The sequence below is a fragment of the Taudactylus pleione genome, unplaced genomic scaffold, assembly GCF_031769625.1.
Source record: "Taudactylus pleione unplaced genomic scaffold, aTauple2 ptg000419l, whole genome shotgun sequence".
Classification (NCBI taxonomy): domain Eukaryota; kingdom Metazoa; phylum Chordata; class Amphibia; order Anura; family Myobatrachidae; genus Taudactylus; species Taudactylus pleione.
In genome coordinates, this window is record NW_028284821.1 from 966,223 (window position 1) to 979,551 (window position 13,329).

Consider the following 13,329-nt stretch of genomic DNA (forward strand, 5'->3'; position numbering starts at 1 on the left):
GGAATTACTACTGGGGGCACTACCAGCTGCTGCCATTTCCCACACTAGGCTTATACTCGAGTCAATAAGTTTTCCCAGGTTTTTGTGGTAAAAGTAGGTACCTCTGCTTATACTCGAGTATATACGGTATGTATCCACTGCTGCAATATAAGTAAACTTGTTCAGAGATAATATTATCAAGAATGACACGGATTTATTGAATAACTAGCTGGAGTACCCAGTGTTGCCCGGTGTTTTAAACCTCTCCTTAGGCAGGCCTCACGAAAAGTGTGACAAACTTCCCCATCAACAGTCCTAAGGACTTCGAAGGAAGTAGGACCTGTAATGTAGTGTAAAGCAAACTTCGGAGATAGAAGCATTAAAAATTTGTCGGATGTACAGTGTAAACACGTCCAAGAGCTTGTGTTGCTCTGATACCAGGATGACTGTGTACTTCCTGGTTGCTGAATCACACTATTAAATGCACAGCAACTACTTCCAGTTCCTTGTGCAGCTGTTTCTGGCATTCAGGGTCTCCACAGTGTATAAGATTCATCCAATCGGTTTTACCCTTCAGGTGCTGACAAAGGAATGAACCGGAAGTAGCCTCTGTGCATTCCATAGTGCGGTCCTGCAACCAAGGAGGTAGACAAAAAAGTTTGGTTGACACCATCTAATTGTGTAAGCTCATGCATGAGCAAGTATAAATAAAAAATTGTGCTGCAAAGCTGTGCTTTTGCATCCCAGTATAGTTGCCATCTTTATGGGCCTGATTGTAAATCAGATGGATCTCTCCTCATGGATGCAGATAGCAATTTTTACCATATTCAGACTCATAATAAGCCTGGCTTAATATCAATAGTGGTTATAAATTCAAACAGCATTTAAAAGCTACTGTAAACTCCACCCGAGAGCCATAGTAAATGATGTTCAGAGATTTAGACTATATGCTACAGAATAAAATTCCATAATTCCTTAGTATGTAGCAAAATGCTTGTTATAAAATAAAATTATGAAATTAAACAAAAATAACATTTTAATATTTTTATTTTTGACCTTGCAGATGGCCCAAGAAGAATGGTGTCCAAATCTGCATCTAACAATAAACCAAACAGGACAATGCTTTTATTCTTCTTTGGTGTTTTAGGTGTAGAACCATGAGAGATCTTGGCTTGTAAACTGTGGATTTGTATAGAAAGACAGAAGGAAAAAATGTCACTTTTATATAGTAGATAGTAGAGATAGAAAAGAAAAAATAGTAGATAAGCTAAATCCTTTTCTAATTCTGTACCTGACCTGTAGAGGGCGAATGCTATGCAAAAATTGTGTTTTTTAATTAATTAAAAATTAACTAATTCGATTTCAAATTGTGTTAGTTGCCTCCGCCATGTTTTAATATGCTCGTATGTAAAATTTCACGATCTTGGCTTGTAAACTGTGGGTTTGTATAGAAAGACAGAAGGACAAATTTTCGCTTTTATATAGTAGATCATCGTCACATAAAATATCTGATATACTGTGAATCCCGTGTCTTTCATTTCATAATCTCCACTTCATATAAGTAGTGAAAGTAATACGTCACTTGATAGCTGCATAGATAAGCATACAATCTAAATATCCTTGTGTAGGTTGATATGTAGCTGTAATAAAACCTATTTTAGATCTGAGTAGATCAGTGTTATATTATGTATACAACACAACTCTGTTTAGACATCAGAATCTAGGATATTTATATTCGCAACTATAGTCTGTCATTCCCCATCTATATGGATTAATACTGTTAGATGTATCCAGCATGTGTCTATTTGGACAGTAGAATCTGGAATATTGTTCTATGTCTGATTAGTATGTAATCGTAATCATTCCACAATTATAATGAGCAATACTGATCCACCTAAGTGGCATAACACTGTACAGATATCAAAGTAATACAACTTATATGCAGGGCTGTAGCTAGGGTACTGCGGCCAGTGCCATCGCCCAGGGCACCACAGGTCAGGGGGCGCTGTTTGAGACTGTCAAATTTCTGTTTATTATCATTCTCACTTGTACCTTCCTCTTATTTCATCCCCAGCATCTCCTGGCCTCTCCTATCTCTTCCCTGGCCCTTCCCCATGAAGCCATGGCCCATTTTTGGGTGCATTATGTCCCTTAGAAAAATGAGAGGGGCGCCAATGCTCTTTCTGGCACAGGTCACCAAAAATTATAGTTATGGCTCTGATCATATGTATCAATTCACATTCGTATCACATGTATTGAGCCGTTATGGTTTACTAGGATTCCCATTATATATTATTATTATTATATTATAGCCTCGCTTCTATGTGAGGATAAACGAGGACTGTTTCTCTCATGAGCATATGAATGGGATAATCCCTAGCATGTTTACAGCCCTTCTAGTCGTGCCATGCCGTGGCGTAACTCGGTAGCGCCGAGCATCTTTTCTTGTGACTTTTTGCCTTTTAAATATGTCTTATTCGCATATCAATGTAAATAGGATGCACAAGCTGTGGCATGCCTATGTGCAACAGCGGGTGCATCTGCAAGCAAAATGCTATGTTACAGTGTCAGCAGCCGCATATATGGCATAGCATTTTGCATGCAGATATAACCGCATATATGGCGGTGATAAAAATAAAAACTTTTCAGAAGAACATATTTCAAGAACTTCATCTCCTCCCAGTCCTCAAACCCCCGGCATCTCTTTGCCACTTTCAACTCCCTACTCTGCCCTTCCCCTCCTCGCCTTCCCTCCTCGCTCTCTGCCCTCGACTTTGCCACCTACTTTACATCTAAAACTGACTCCATACATGAGGACATCATATCCCATCAGATCCTCAGCACTCCTCCCCCTCCTTGCCCTTACCACCCCCCCCCCCTTCTGTCTCACCAACTCTGACATCCTTCTCCCCTGCTTCTGGAGAGGAAGTCATGGCCGTCATCCGGTCCTCCCCTCCTTCCACCTCCCTCTTGACCCTTTCCTTTCCCGTCTCCTTTCCCACCTGTCTCCTTCTGCCTGTTCCCATCTGGCTCACCTCCTTAATCTCTCCCTATCATCTAGCACTTTCCCTACTGCATTCAAAAATGCTCTTGTCTCCCCCATTCTTAAAAACCTACCCTTGATCCTAACATACTTTCCAACTATAGACCCATCTTTTTTTTCTCCCTTTTGCTTCCAAACTCCTTGAGCGTATTGTCTACAACCGCCTTACCACCTTTCTTTCCTCCCACTCCGTCCTTGTCTCATTTCAATCTGGCTTCCGATCTCTCCACTCCACTGAAACTGCCCTCACGAAAGTCAGCAATTACCTCCTTGCTGCCAAATCCAAGGGCCACTTGTCACGGCCAGGGTATTTCAGCATGGCGCTAAGCGAGTGTTACCTGTGAGGTCATTGTGGCGCGGGCTGTCTGGTGGCAGAGCTGGTGTCTTGCGGGGGGCTTTGGCTGCGCGCGTTGTTGTGCGGGCCTGTTGTCACTTTGCGCTGGTAAGGCCTGGCGGTGTCTCCATTCCGTTTGGCATGGGCACCGCCATCTTGCCTTCTGGCCATGTGATGCGGCTGGCCAATCCTGGTGAGTCACATGTTCCCTCCGGCCAGTAACAGTATGGCATGCCTCCCTTCTTTGCCAGTGCAACGTGTATCTCAGCCTAGCTGAGAGGGAGTTCTCTGTGCTTATCCTGTTCCTGTGAATTCGCTGTCTGCCAGTCTGCCTGTCAGCTCCTAGCTCCCACTGGACTACCCCGCTTCCTCCATCACCCTTGCCCATACCTGAGTGCCTGAGCCTGCTGACATCCTGCGCTTCAGTTCGCTACCTGCATACCTGGCTTGATTATTTTCAGTTTCACTACCTGCACACCTGGACAGCTCTAATTGTTTCTACTTGGACATTAACCCTTTTACTCCCACCACAGAACTCTTGTGCACATTTATATATTCCTGGACTTTTATTTACTGCCACATTTTATGTCTACTCAAGCACTTATTAAAAATCCTAGTTTTATTTTCAAATCTGCTTCTGTGATCGCTCCTGCTACCCCCCCGGGTCCACAAATAACACCACTACTCTCTGCTCATTCTCCTTGACCTCTCTGCTGCATTTGACACTGTAGACCACCCTCTCCTCCTGCAAATCCTTTACTCTCTCGGTTTACGTGGCACTGCCCTCTCCTGGCTTTCCTCCTACCTCTCTGATCGTTCCTTTGCTGTATCCTCTCATGACTCCTCTTCCCCTCCACTTCCACTAACAGTAGGAGTTCCCCAAGGTTCTGTTCTTGGACCTCTCCTTTTCTCCCTATATACATCCTCTTTAGGTGAACTCATTAACTCCTTAGACCTTCAATATCATCTCTATGCAGATGATACTCAAATTTACCTTTCCACCCCTGAGCTCTCCCCCTTGCTCCTTACCCGTATCTCCAACTGTCTCTCTGCTGTCTCTTCATGGATGTCCCAGCGCTTTCTTAAACGTGACATGTCTAAGACTGAGCTGATCATCTTCCCACCCTCTTCCACTAAATCACTTCCCACAATTTCATTATCTATTGATGGCACAACTATCTCCTCTAGCCCCAAAGTGCGCTGTCTTGGAGTTATCCTAGACTCCTCCCTTTCCTTTAAACCACACATTCAGCACCTCTCGCAGTCCTGCCATTTTCACCTAAAAAATATCTCCAGGATTAGACCCTTCCTCACCCAGGATGCCACTAAAACCCTCATCCACTCACTGGTCATATCCAGATTGGACTACTGTAACCTTCTCCTAGCTGGCCTCCCAGTCTCTCGCCTCTCTCCACTACAATCGGTTCTCAATGGTGCTGATCGGCTCATCTTCCTATCAAGATGTTCTACATCTGCTTCCCCTCTCCTTCAAGCCCTACACTGGCTCCCCTTCCCCTTCAGATGCCAATTCAAGGTTCTTACATTCGCCTACAAAGCCCCCCCCAAATCCTCTGACCTTCTCTCCCTTCACACTCCCGCCCGTCCACTTCGCTCAACTAATGCATGCCGCCTCTCTTGCCAACTGATTACTTCCTCCCACTCCCGCATCCAAGATTTTGCCCGTGCTGCTCCCTACCTTTGGAATGCTCTCCCTCTCCCTATCAGACTCTCCACCTCTCTACAAATCTTCAAACGGGCTCTCAAGACCCACTACTTCATCAAGGCCTTTCAGCACTCATCCTAATCCACCTCATGCTCTTTCCTTCCTATCTTCCCCTTCTGTGTCACGCCTGTCTGTCTGCCCTTCCCCCTTAGAATGTAAGCTCTCATGAGCAGGGACCTCTTCCCTCATGTGCTTCTCTTTACATTTTCTTCTACTCTCTACTCCCCATTAGGGGACCTAACACGGGACTGCCAACTCCCGGCAGCTTATTGTGAGTGCTTTAATCACTATTTCAGTAATGTATATAAGTTGTGTCCTTGTTCTGCACTGTAAAGTATTGTAAGTTACTTGTTTCTTGTTTACCTATTAGTTCTATGTACTTTGTAAGGCGTTGCGTAACACTTGTGGCGCCATATAAATAAAGGATAATAATAATAGGCTCTTATAGATGGAAGTTAAAGCTCACTTTGTTTTCTTCATACAGTTTGTGTTCTGCTTTATTGCGATCGTAATCTTTTAGGTACCAATTGGATGCACGTGACACCTAGGGAAAAAGTGACACAAATGGCATTAAAGGTAGACAACCACGTACAGTATGTATATATAGAGATGCTGCCATTTTTTTTCTAAAGTTAGGAATCATTGCACTCGTCTTTCATGGATAGCACACCGTATCTGTAGCTGATAAAGAAGTTTAATGGGATGTTGTTAATAAAATGTGTTACTTTGATGTCCAGTGATTTTTTTCCCTTTCAAGTCATATCTTTAAATAATTAATAAAAAAACCTGATTAGAATATTTAATTAGAATTGAACTTCCCAAATAAAAACTATAGCTTGGTACACATCTGACAGATATATCTGCAGATGATGGTCGATCATACACACTGAATGGCCATCATCTGCATGCTGCAGCGGGTCTCAACGTCCGGGGAGCATGGCCTAATCGCGTGAGGTGTGACCACGCCCCCTTCAAGGGAAAAAAATACCATTTGCGGCGCTGGGGAGGGGGGTGCTGTGTGCCCCTCAGCCCGGCGCACAGCCTATGGGGGACGCGATCAGCGTGATCGCTCCCCACCTTTGACATAGGAGACTGCTCGGGCTGCTGCTTTAGCAGCCTCGGACAGTCTCCTTGTGCAGCCCAGCACATAGCAGTGTGTGCTGAGCTGCTGTGGATGGGGAGCTGTGCCGGACCTGGGTAAGTAGTATCTGCTCGCGGCTCCCCCACCCCCTCTCTCTGCACCCTTGTGTACTGGCGATCGGCTGATCTCCTGTACACACTTGCCAATGGACAGATATGTCTGCAGACATATCTGTTCAATGGCTGTGCAGCACAGCCAATGCGATATACAACGTTGTTCACAGACATATCGTCTGTACAAACTGGCCGACGGGGTACGATATATTGGCCGATCAATTGATCGGCCAATCTATCGACCAGTGTGTACCCAGCTTAAGTCTCCAATATCAGGAGGCCAAGATTCAGGAGATACCTTGAAATGCACCTTAAGGTGGGTACACACTGCAAAGATATATCTGTAGAACGAGAGATCTGCAGATATATCTGTAGATGATGGTCATTCCTATACACTGAACGACCATCATCTATGAGGCAGCCGTGGGTCCCACTGGCTGAGGGACGGGTCCATCCCCCTCCCTTCTGCTGCCACTCTGCATGTGTACGTGCGATCGGCTGATCGCCCGTACCCACCTGCCAATGAACAGATATATCTGTCCATCAGCTCTGCAGTAGAGCTGATTCAATATGTCTGTGATTGACGTCGTTCACAGACATAGTGCTGGTACACACTGGCTGACGGGCACCAGATATATTTGCCGATTAATTGATCGGCCAATATATCTGTCAGTGTGTGCCCAGCATTAAGCTGGGTACACACTAACAGATACATTGGCCGATCAATTGATCGGCCAATGTATCTGCTGCAGTGGCGGAACTCCCGGAGACAATGGAGTCATTTGCCGCCGGGCTCCAGCCCTTAAGGGGGCACCTGGCTCCATTGTCCCCCGGGCCGTTCCGGGCTCCATCTTTCCCCCCCGGCGGTAGCCAGAGGTACGGAGCTCACTCCTGAGCTCCACTTCCGGGTCCCGCAATGCACTAAGGGAGTGATGTCACTCCCATAGTTCTGAGATCAAGGTGCTGGGGACGGAAGGCGGCAGCACTGGAGTGGGGTTTCAGGTAAGTATTGTTTTTTTTTGTATGTGTGTGCTCTCGCGGCGGGGCTCACTACAAGGGGCATTATGGGGCTTATTATAGGGGGCATTACGGGGCTTACTACAGGGGGCTTACTACTGAGGGCACTACAGGGAGTTTACTACTGGGGGATTACTACAGGGGCCCTTACTACTGGGGCACTGCAAAGGGGGACCACTACTGGAGGTACTGCATAGGGGGACCATTACTGGGGGGCACTACATAGGCTGCACTGCATAAGGGGACCACTACTGGGGGAACAGCATAGGGGGGGCGGCAGCAGCTTGGTCTGGCATAGGTGCTGGGGGGTGGTACATTTTAATTTGGGGGAGCACCAACATTTATCTTGCCTCCGGGGACCAGGGATGAAGTTACGCCACTGATCTGCTGCCTGTGTATGTGCTGCACAGCCCATGGACAGATATGTCTGCAGACTTGCAGCTCTGTGCATTGTTATTGGTGGCTGTATGTTTTTCAGATAAACCAAAGTGTCTGCAATCAGCTTTCAGATTGTGACTTTAATTTGTTTTTCATCAGTCAGCTGAACCTCAAGGCCTTGCCATGTTCTCAGGACATTTCAAATCCTTATCTCCTGAAAACAAATAGTTTTTACATGCTGGCATCTGTGTTATTTCTTGGAAATGTGAAGAGTGAAATGATACATAGAAATCAAGTCATGTATTGTATGCCTGGAAGTGTTAGATGTCTTATAAAAAATTGCAACATTTCTTTGTTTTTCACATGTGAAGTTAACAAGTGGTTAAAATGTCTACTGTTATTGTGATATTATGTTTGTATTTACATATAATAAGCAATTTATTGTTGGTAAATGGAATGCGCTACTCCATGATGCGCCTTTACATGAAGCATCTGATCCTTTATTATTATTATTACCAGTTATTTATATAGCGCACACATATTCCGCAGCGCTTTCCAGAGAGAATATTTGCCCATTTACATCCGTCCCTGCCCCAGTGGAGCTTACAGTCTATATTCCCTATCACATGCTCACACACATACACACTAGGGTTAATTTTTTTGTTGGGAGCCAATTAACCTACCAGTATATTTTTGGAGTGTGGGAGGAAACCCATGCAAGCACAGGGAGAATATACAAACTCCACACAGTTAGGGCCATAGTGGGTATCAAACCCACGACCTCAGTGCTGTGAGGCAGTAATGCTAACCATTACACTGTCTGTGCTGCCCCAAGATTGACACTATTCTTTAGTCTGTACATGTGTTTGAGCACCACAGTAGTATACAGATGTGTACTATTTAAGTCTTTGGGGGACCCTGCGTAATTCTTTTATCATGCCTACATACAAGACCAGCTGGTCCGCTATATGATGTGCTTCATCTCCACTGTCTGTATACATAGCTGTGAGTATGGCTGTACTGAAACTGCACTACAATAAATACAAGCTCCTGGTTAAGCCTATCCAGCTGGCATGTCTACCAAACTTCTTTCCACTGGTGTCTACTATATAATAACCATATACAGCATGAAATAGTACACATACATCAACAGGTTATGGGCCCAGGCACCCAGACACCATACAATGTTGCATGACAGACAAGTTGATCAATGAATCTGCAGTGTCTCAATATACAAATATACATCCATGATGGGGTTCATTAAATTTAAAAGCTTACAGAATGATGCCACATGAAAGTTCTCAATAGAAATGCAACTTAAGCATGAGAGGCTGTGGAAAGTGACAATTAACCCAGATGACAGTACATACTCAGATGATATAGATAAAGCAATACGCATAAGTGTTAAACAACATTTTTATTCTCTCTCATATGAGGGAAAATGTCAGCACATGACTTGTGGACAGCACTACATGCAGCATATAATGATAATGGTCTCGAGAAGAATTAATCTGAGGTGAATACTGCTAAAATACTAAGTTGAATGAATGCACAAGTATAAGTGACTACATTGAAAAGATTATGTCCATATCTTAGCAATTAATGTGTGTAGGAGTCGATGATGAGATTGCCCTGCCAATACTACAGAACTTATCGTCTCAATTTGATTTTCTACTGGAATTTCTAGAACTAATACAGCCAAGCTGTCTACAAAGATCGTTACGACCAAACTGCTACAGTTACAAGATCGTTTGTCAGTTGAAATAAATGCTAAAGATGCAAAGCCTAGAAAAGTACAAGTGCTATGTATGTCATAAGAAAGCCCATACAGCATCTGAATGCAAACTAAGAAATATGAACACTACACAAAAAGAAGTATAACAGCAAGAATGAGTCAGCTTTAAGTGTCACAGAGAGTCAAAGAAAAATGAGCTGGCATATTGACTCAGGTGCCACAAGACATTTCAGTTACAATTAAGAGTGGTTCACTACATTGATCACATGTGATCCTCTCACAGTTAGAGGAATAAGAGATAAAGGCCCTCATTCAGAGGCACTCGCAAAATGTGAGCGCTCGTTCTGAATGTGGGCGGCCGGTTGTATTTTGAAGTGCTGCCTCCTGGTTGCTAGCTAAGCTGTGGGTTACCACCCACAGCTTTAGTGACTGACCAGGTAGATGGTCGCGATGGTCAAGACCATCGTGACCATTGGAGCTTGCGACGAGACCCTAAGGTTGGGTCTCGGCAACCGCAAGCCCCAGGGAGCTTCCTGCTCTGATCGAGCAGGAAGCTCCCCACTGACATCACTGCTGATGTCAGTGCGGCCGCCCACAAAATGGCAGGTATTCCTTAAGGAACGCCTCCGTTTGTGAAACCACCCCCCTGCCACGCCTACAAAACGGGCCGAGCTGTCGATCAACATCAACAGCCGCCCCTTTTGTAGTGAGCTCTGGAGTGAGAGAATTTCTCTCTTGCTCTGGGGCTTGCGCACGCAAAGTGTGGCTGCTGTGCATGCGCAGGGCCTAAACATCGACCCACTTGCGAGCGCTCAGTGCTTGCGAGCGGGTCTGAATGAGGTCCAAAGTGCTTATAGCTATTAAAGGCAGGACACTCACAACCCACATCAGAATAGGAGGTGAAACAATATAATAATAATAATATATTTACAACATCTTTCCACAGACATATCACGTCGGCTGTGCTGCACAGCTGATAGCAGATATATCTGTCCATCATGCTGTGTGTATGAGCGATCAGCCGACCGCCCATACAGTTGCAGCAGAGGCCGAGGGGAGGGGGTTGCGGGCAGATGACAAATGATGGTTGTTCAGTGGGGATGCAGTCACATTGCTGACTCCTATCTTTATTCCAACGCCGAAATCCCAAAAGTCATCATCCCAAGCGAAGGCAAGAAGGCGCTGTTAGGTGTTAGCCGTGGGGGGGCAGGTTAGGTTTAGGGTGCGGGAATACAGGTTAGGCACCACCGAGGGGAGGTTAGGGATAGGCACCACTAAGGGAGGGTTCGGGTACTCACTGGCCCCTGTCAGGATTCCAGCATCTACCGTATTCAATACAAAATACTTTTACTTACACATAAGGCCATTAAAAAAACGACACCAACATACATCTCTTCGCTCATCTTAAATATCTCCCAACCCCACCTCTTCGCTCAGCACAAGATCTGCGTCTCTCATCCACGCTAATTACTTGCTCCCATTCATGGTTACAGGACTTTCTTCGGGCAGCACCCACTCTATGGAATGCCTTACCATGCACAATAAGACTTACATCTAGTCTCCAATCCTTCAAGCGTTCCCTGAAAACCCACCTCTTCATGCAAGCTTATCAGATTCCAGAACCACCCACATAACCTTCATAGCTTCCATGTCTAATTACATCCCCTTTCACAGTCCACACATAACCTCACACACTGTCTTTCTTCACATCCTCCTGACATTTGGCCGACATTCCTGTGTCACTGGATCATGCAGCTCACCAAAAAACTCTGCAGTCTGGCTGGACTAAATTGCAATATATAGCACCTATCCTTGTGTATCAATGCCTATTTCCTTACAGATTGTAAGCTTGCGAGCAGGGCCTTCCTACCTATATATCTGTCTGTTATTACCCAGTTTTGTTCTATTAATGTTCCAATTGTTAAGCGCAACGGAATATGCTGCGCTATATAAGAAACTGTTAATAAATAATAAATAAATAATAAATCAGTGTTTTGACGGCCGGCATCCCATCCATCGGTATATCATACAGATTCTTGACAGTGTGTATGAACAACCATAATTTGCAGATATATCTGTTAGGTGTGTACCCAGCTTACTGTAACCTATTGGTGCAAATTTTGTTACCTGTGTTTAACTGTTATTCAGTGGGGCAGATTTTATGACACCATTCAGGCCTGATTCTTATCTTATCTAACTTGACAGCTAAACAATTAGTTCAAATGTAGCTTGTTTCTTCAGCTTCACTATATCTTATCAGTCAGATAAGGAGGTAGACTTGTTTGTGTGTTTGAAATTCACAGTGAACAACATCTGAAGACATCCAGACACAATCTCTTTTACTACAGCCTGGCAATAACTTCTTATCTCACTGTCCTGGACAATGTAACTAAGTAGTTTTCTTTTTGTAGCCCTATAGGGGCTGATTCTGAGTTGGGAGCAAAGCACAAAAAGCAAGGAACTGTACATCAGTAAAACCATGCTGTACTGCAAGGGGGAGCAAGTGGAAAGTGTACAGAGACTAATGCTGGGTACACACTGACAGATACATTGGCATCGGCCAAAATATCTGCTGCACGTCAGCCAGTGTGTACCCGCGATATGTCGGTGAACGTCGTCGTTCACCGACATATCGCATTGGCTGTGCTGCACAGCCGATGGACAGATATGTCTGCAGACATATCTGTCCATCGGCAGGTGTGTACGGGTGACAGCCGCAAGGAAGGGGGCGGGACATGCCACCGACCCACCCACCGGGGGTACAAGCAGATGATGGCTGTTCAGTGTGTATGAATGACCATCATCTGCAGATATATCACTCAATCTGCAGATATATCTGTCAGGTGTGTACCCACCTTTAGATATGAGAGGGGCGTGTTCTAACTCTAATCTAAATTGCAGTTAAATTTAAAGCTGTCCAGTATTTGCGGACCACACACAACAGCAGCCAGTATGTATTACCCTCAGGGCCGGTGCAAGGTTTCTTGGCACCCTAGGCAAAACTTCTGCCTACTGCTAACCCCCACCACCACCAATACCCACTTCTCAACTCCTCAGAGAGGCAGAGTCTTAAGGTGCCCATCCACTAGCAGACATGAAAACAACTGCACGATTACGACATTGTAATCCTGCAGTCATTTGTCAGTGTGTGATGAGCCTGCACTGAACAAGCAGTCGTTCAGTGCAGGCTCATCAACCATCTGCAAACATGCTAAACCTGACGTTATTGTCAGGTTGTCCAGCATGTTTGCCCAATGATAGATGTCTAAACGATCAGCGGGAGAGCGCATTGCTTGTTGTTTTAGACATATTTGCAAACATTTTATGAATGATTGAATGATAACGATATCATTCAATCGCTCAATTAAATCGTCTAGTGGATGGGCACCTTTAGAAGTTCCACAGCTGCCACCTGCATGACGTACAACTGTGACTCAGAGGTGCCCATCAGAAGTTCCGGCTTAGCAGTAAACTCTCACACTTTTTAAACTTGGCCAATGGAATAGAGGCCCTGATTCACTACGGATCGCTATTGCGATCGCAGCTGCGATTATGTACTCAGACCCGATGCGAAAATATGCTAATGAATGCTATTGCAATGCCATTGCACAGCCAACATTGAGACGCCCACCATTGCACATCCGTAATACCTGCCTGTCACAAATTTCTGTTGCTTTTACAGGTATACAGTACTTTTAATATATTCCTTACTACTCCTGTGCTCCTTGCTAATGTCTCCCCTCTGTCACATAGTCACTTAAATATTTTTCTCTCCAAAGTCAGACTTCCAATAAACCCTTAGGGACAGATTCAATCGGCCACGGTGCACTTAATGCAGATTTTTCCTCTCAGCCCCAGGAGCTGCTAGACTACACCCTCCTTACTGTGCATGGGTAACTTCATAGCTATTGGACACTTAACATGAA

The 13,329-nt window shown here is 44.9% G+C and overlaps 1 protein-coding gene across 1 annotated transcript in view; it reads right to left on the bottom strand.

Moving 5' to 3' along the window:
* The window catches only part of CLNK (cytokine dependent hematopoietic cell linker), a 169,707-nt gene that overhangs the window by 13,749 nt on the left and 142,629 nt on the right, over nucleotides 1–13,329 (bottom strand). Inside the window, exon 12 of the mRNA XM_088447119.1 lies at nucleotides 5,546–5,623. Coding sequence (XP_088303245.1) covers nucleotides 5,546–5,623 — 78 coding nt within the window. The remainder of the gene's footprint in view (nucleotides 1–5,545; nucleotides 5,624–13,329) is intronic.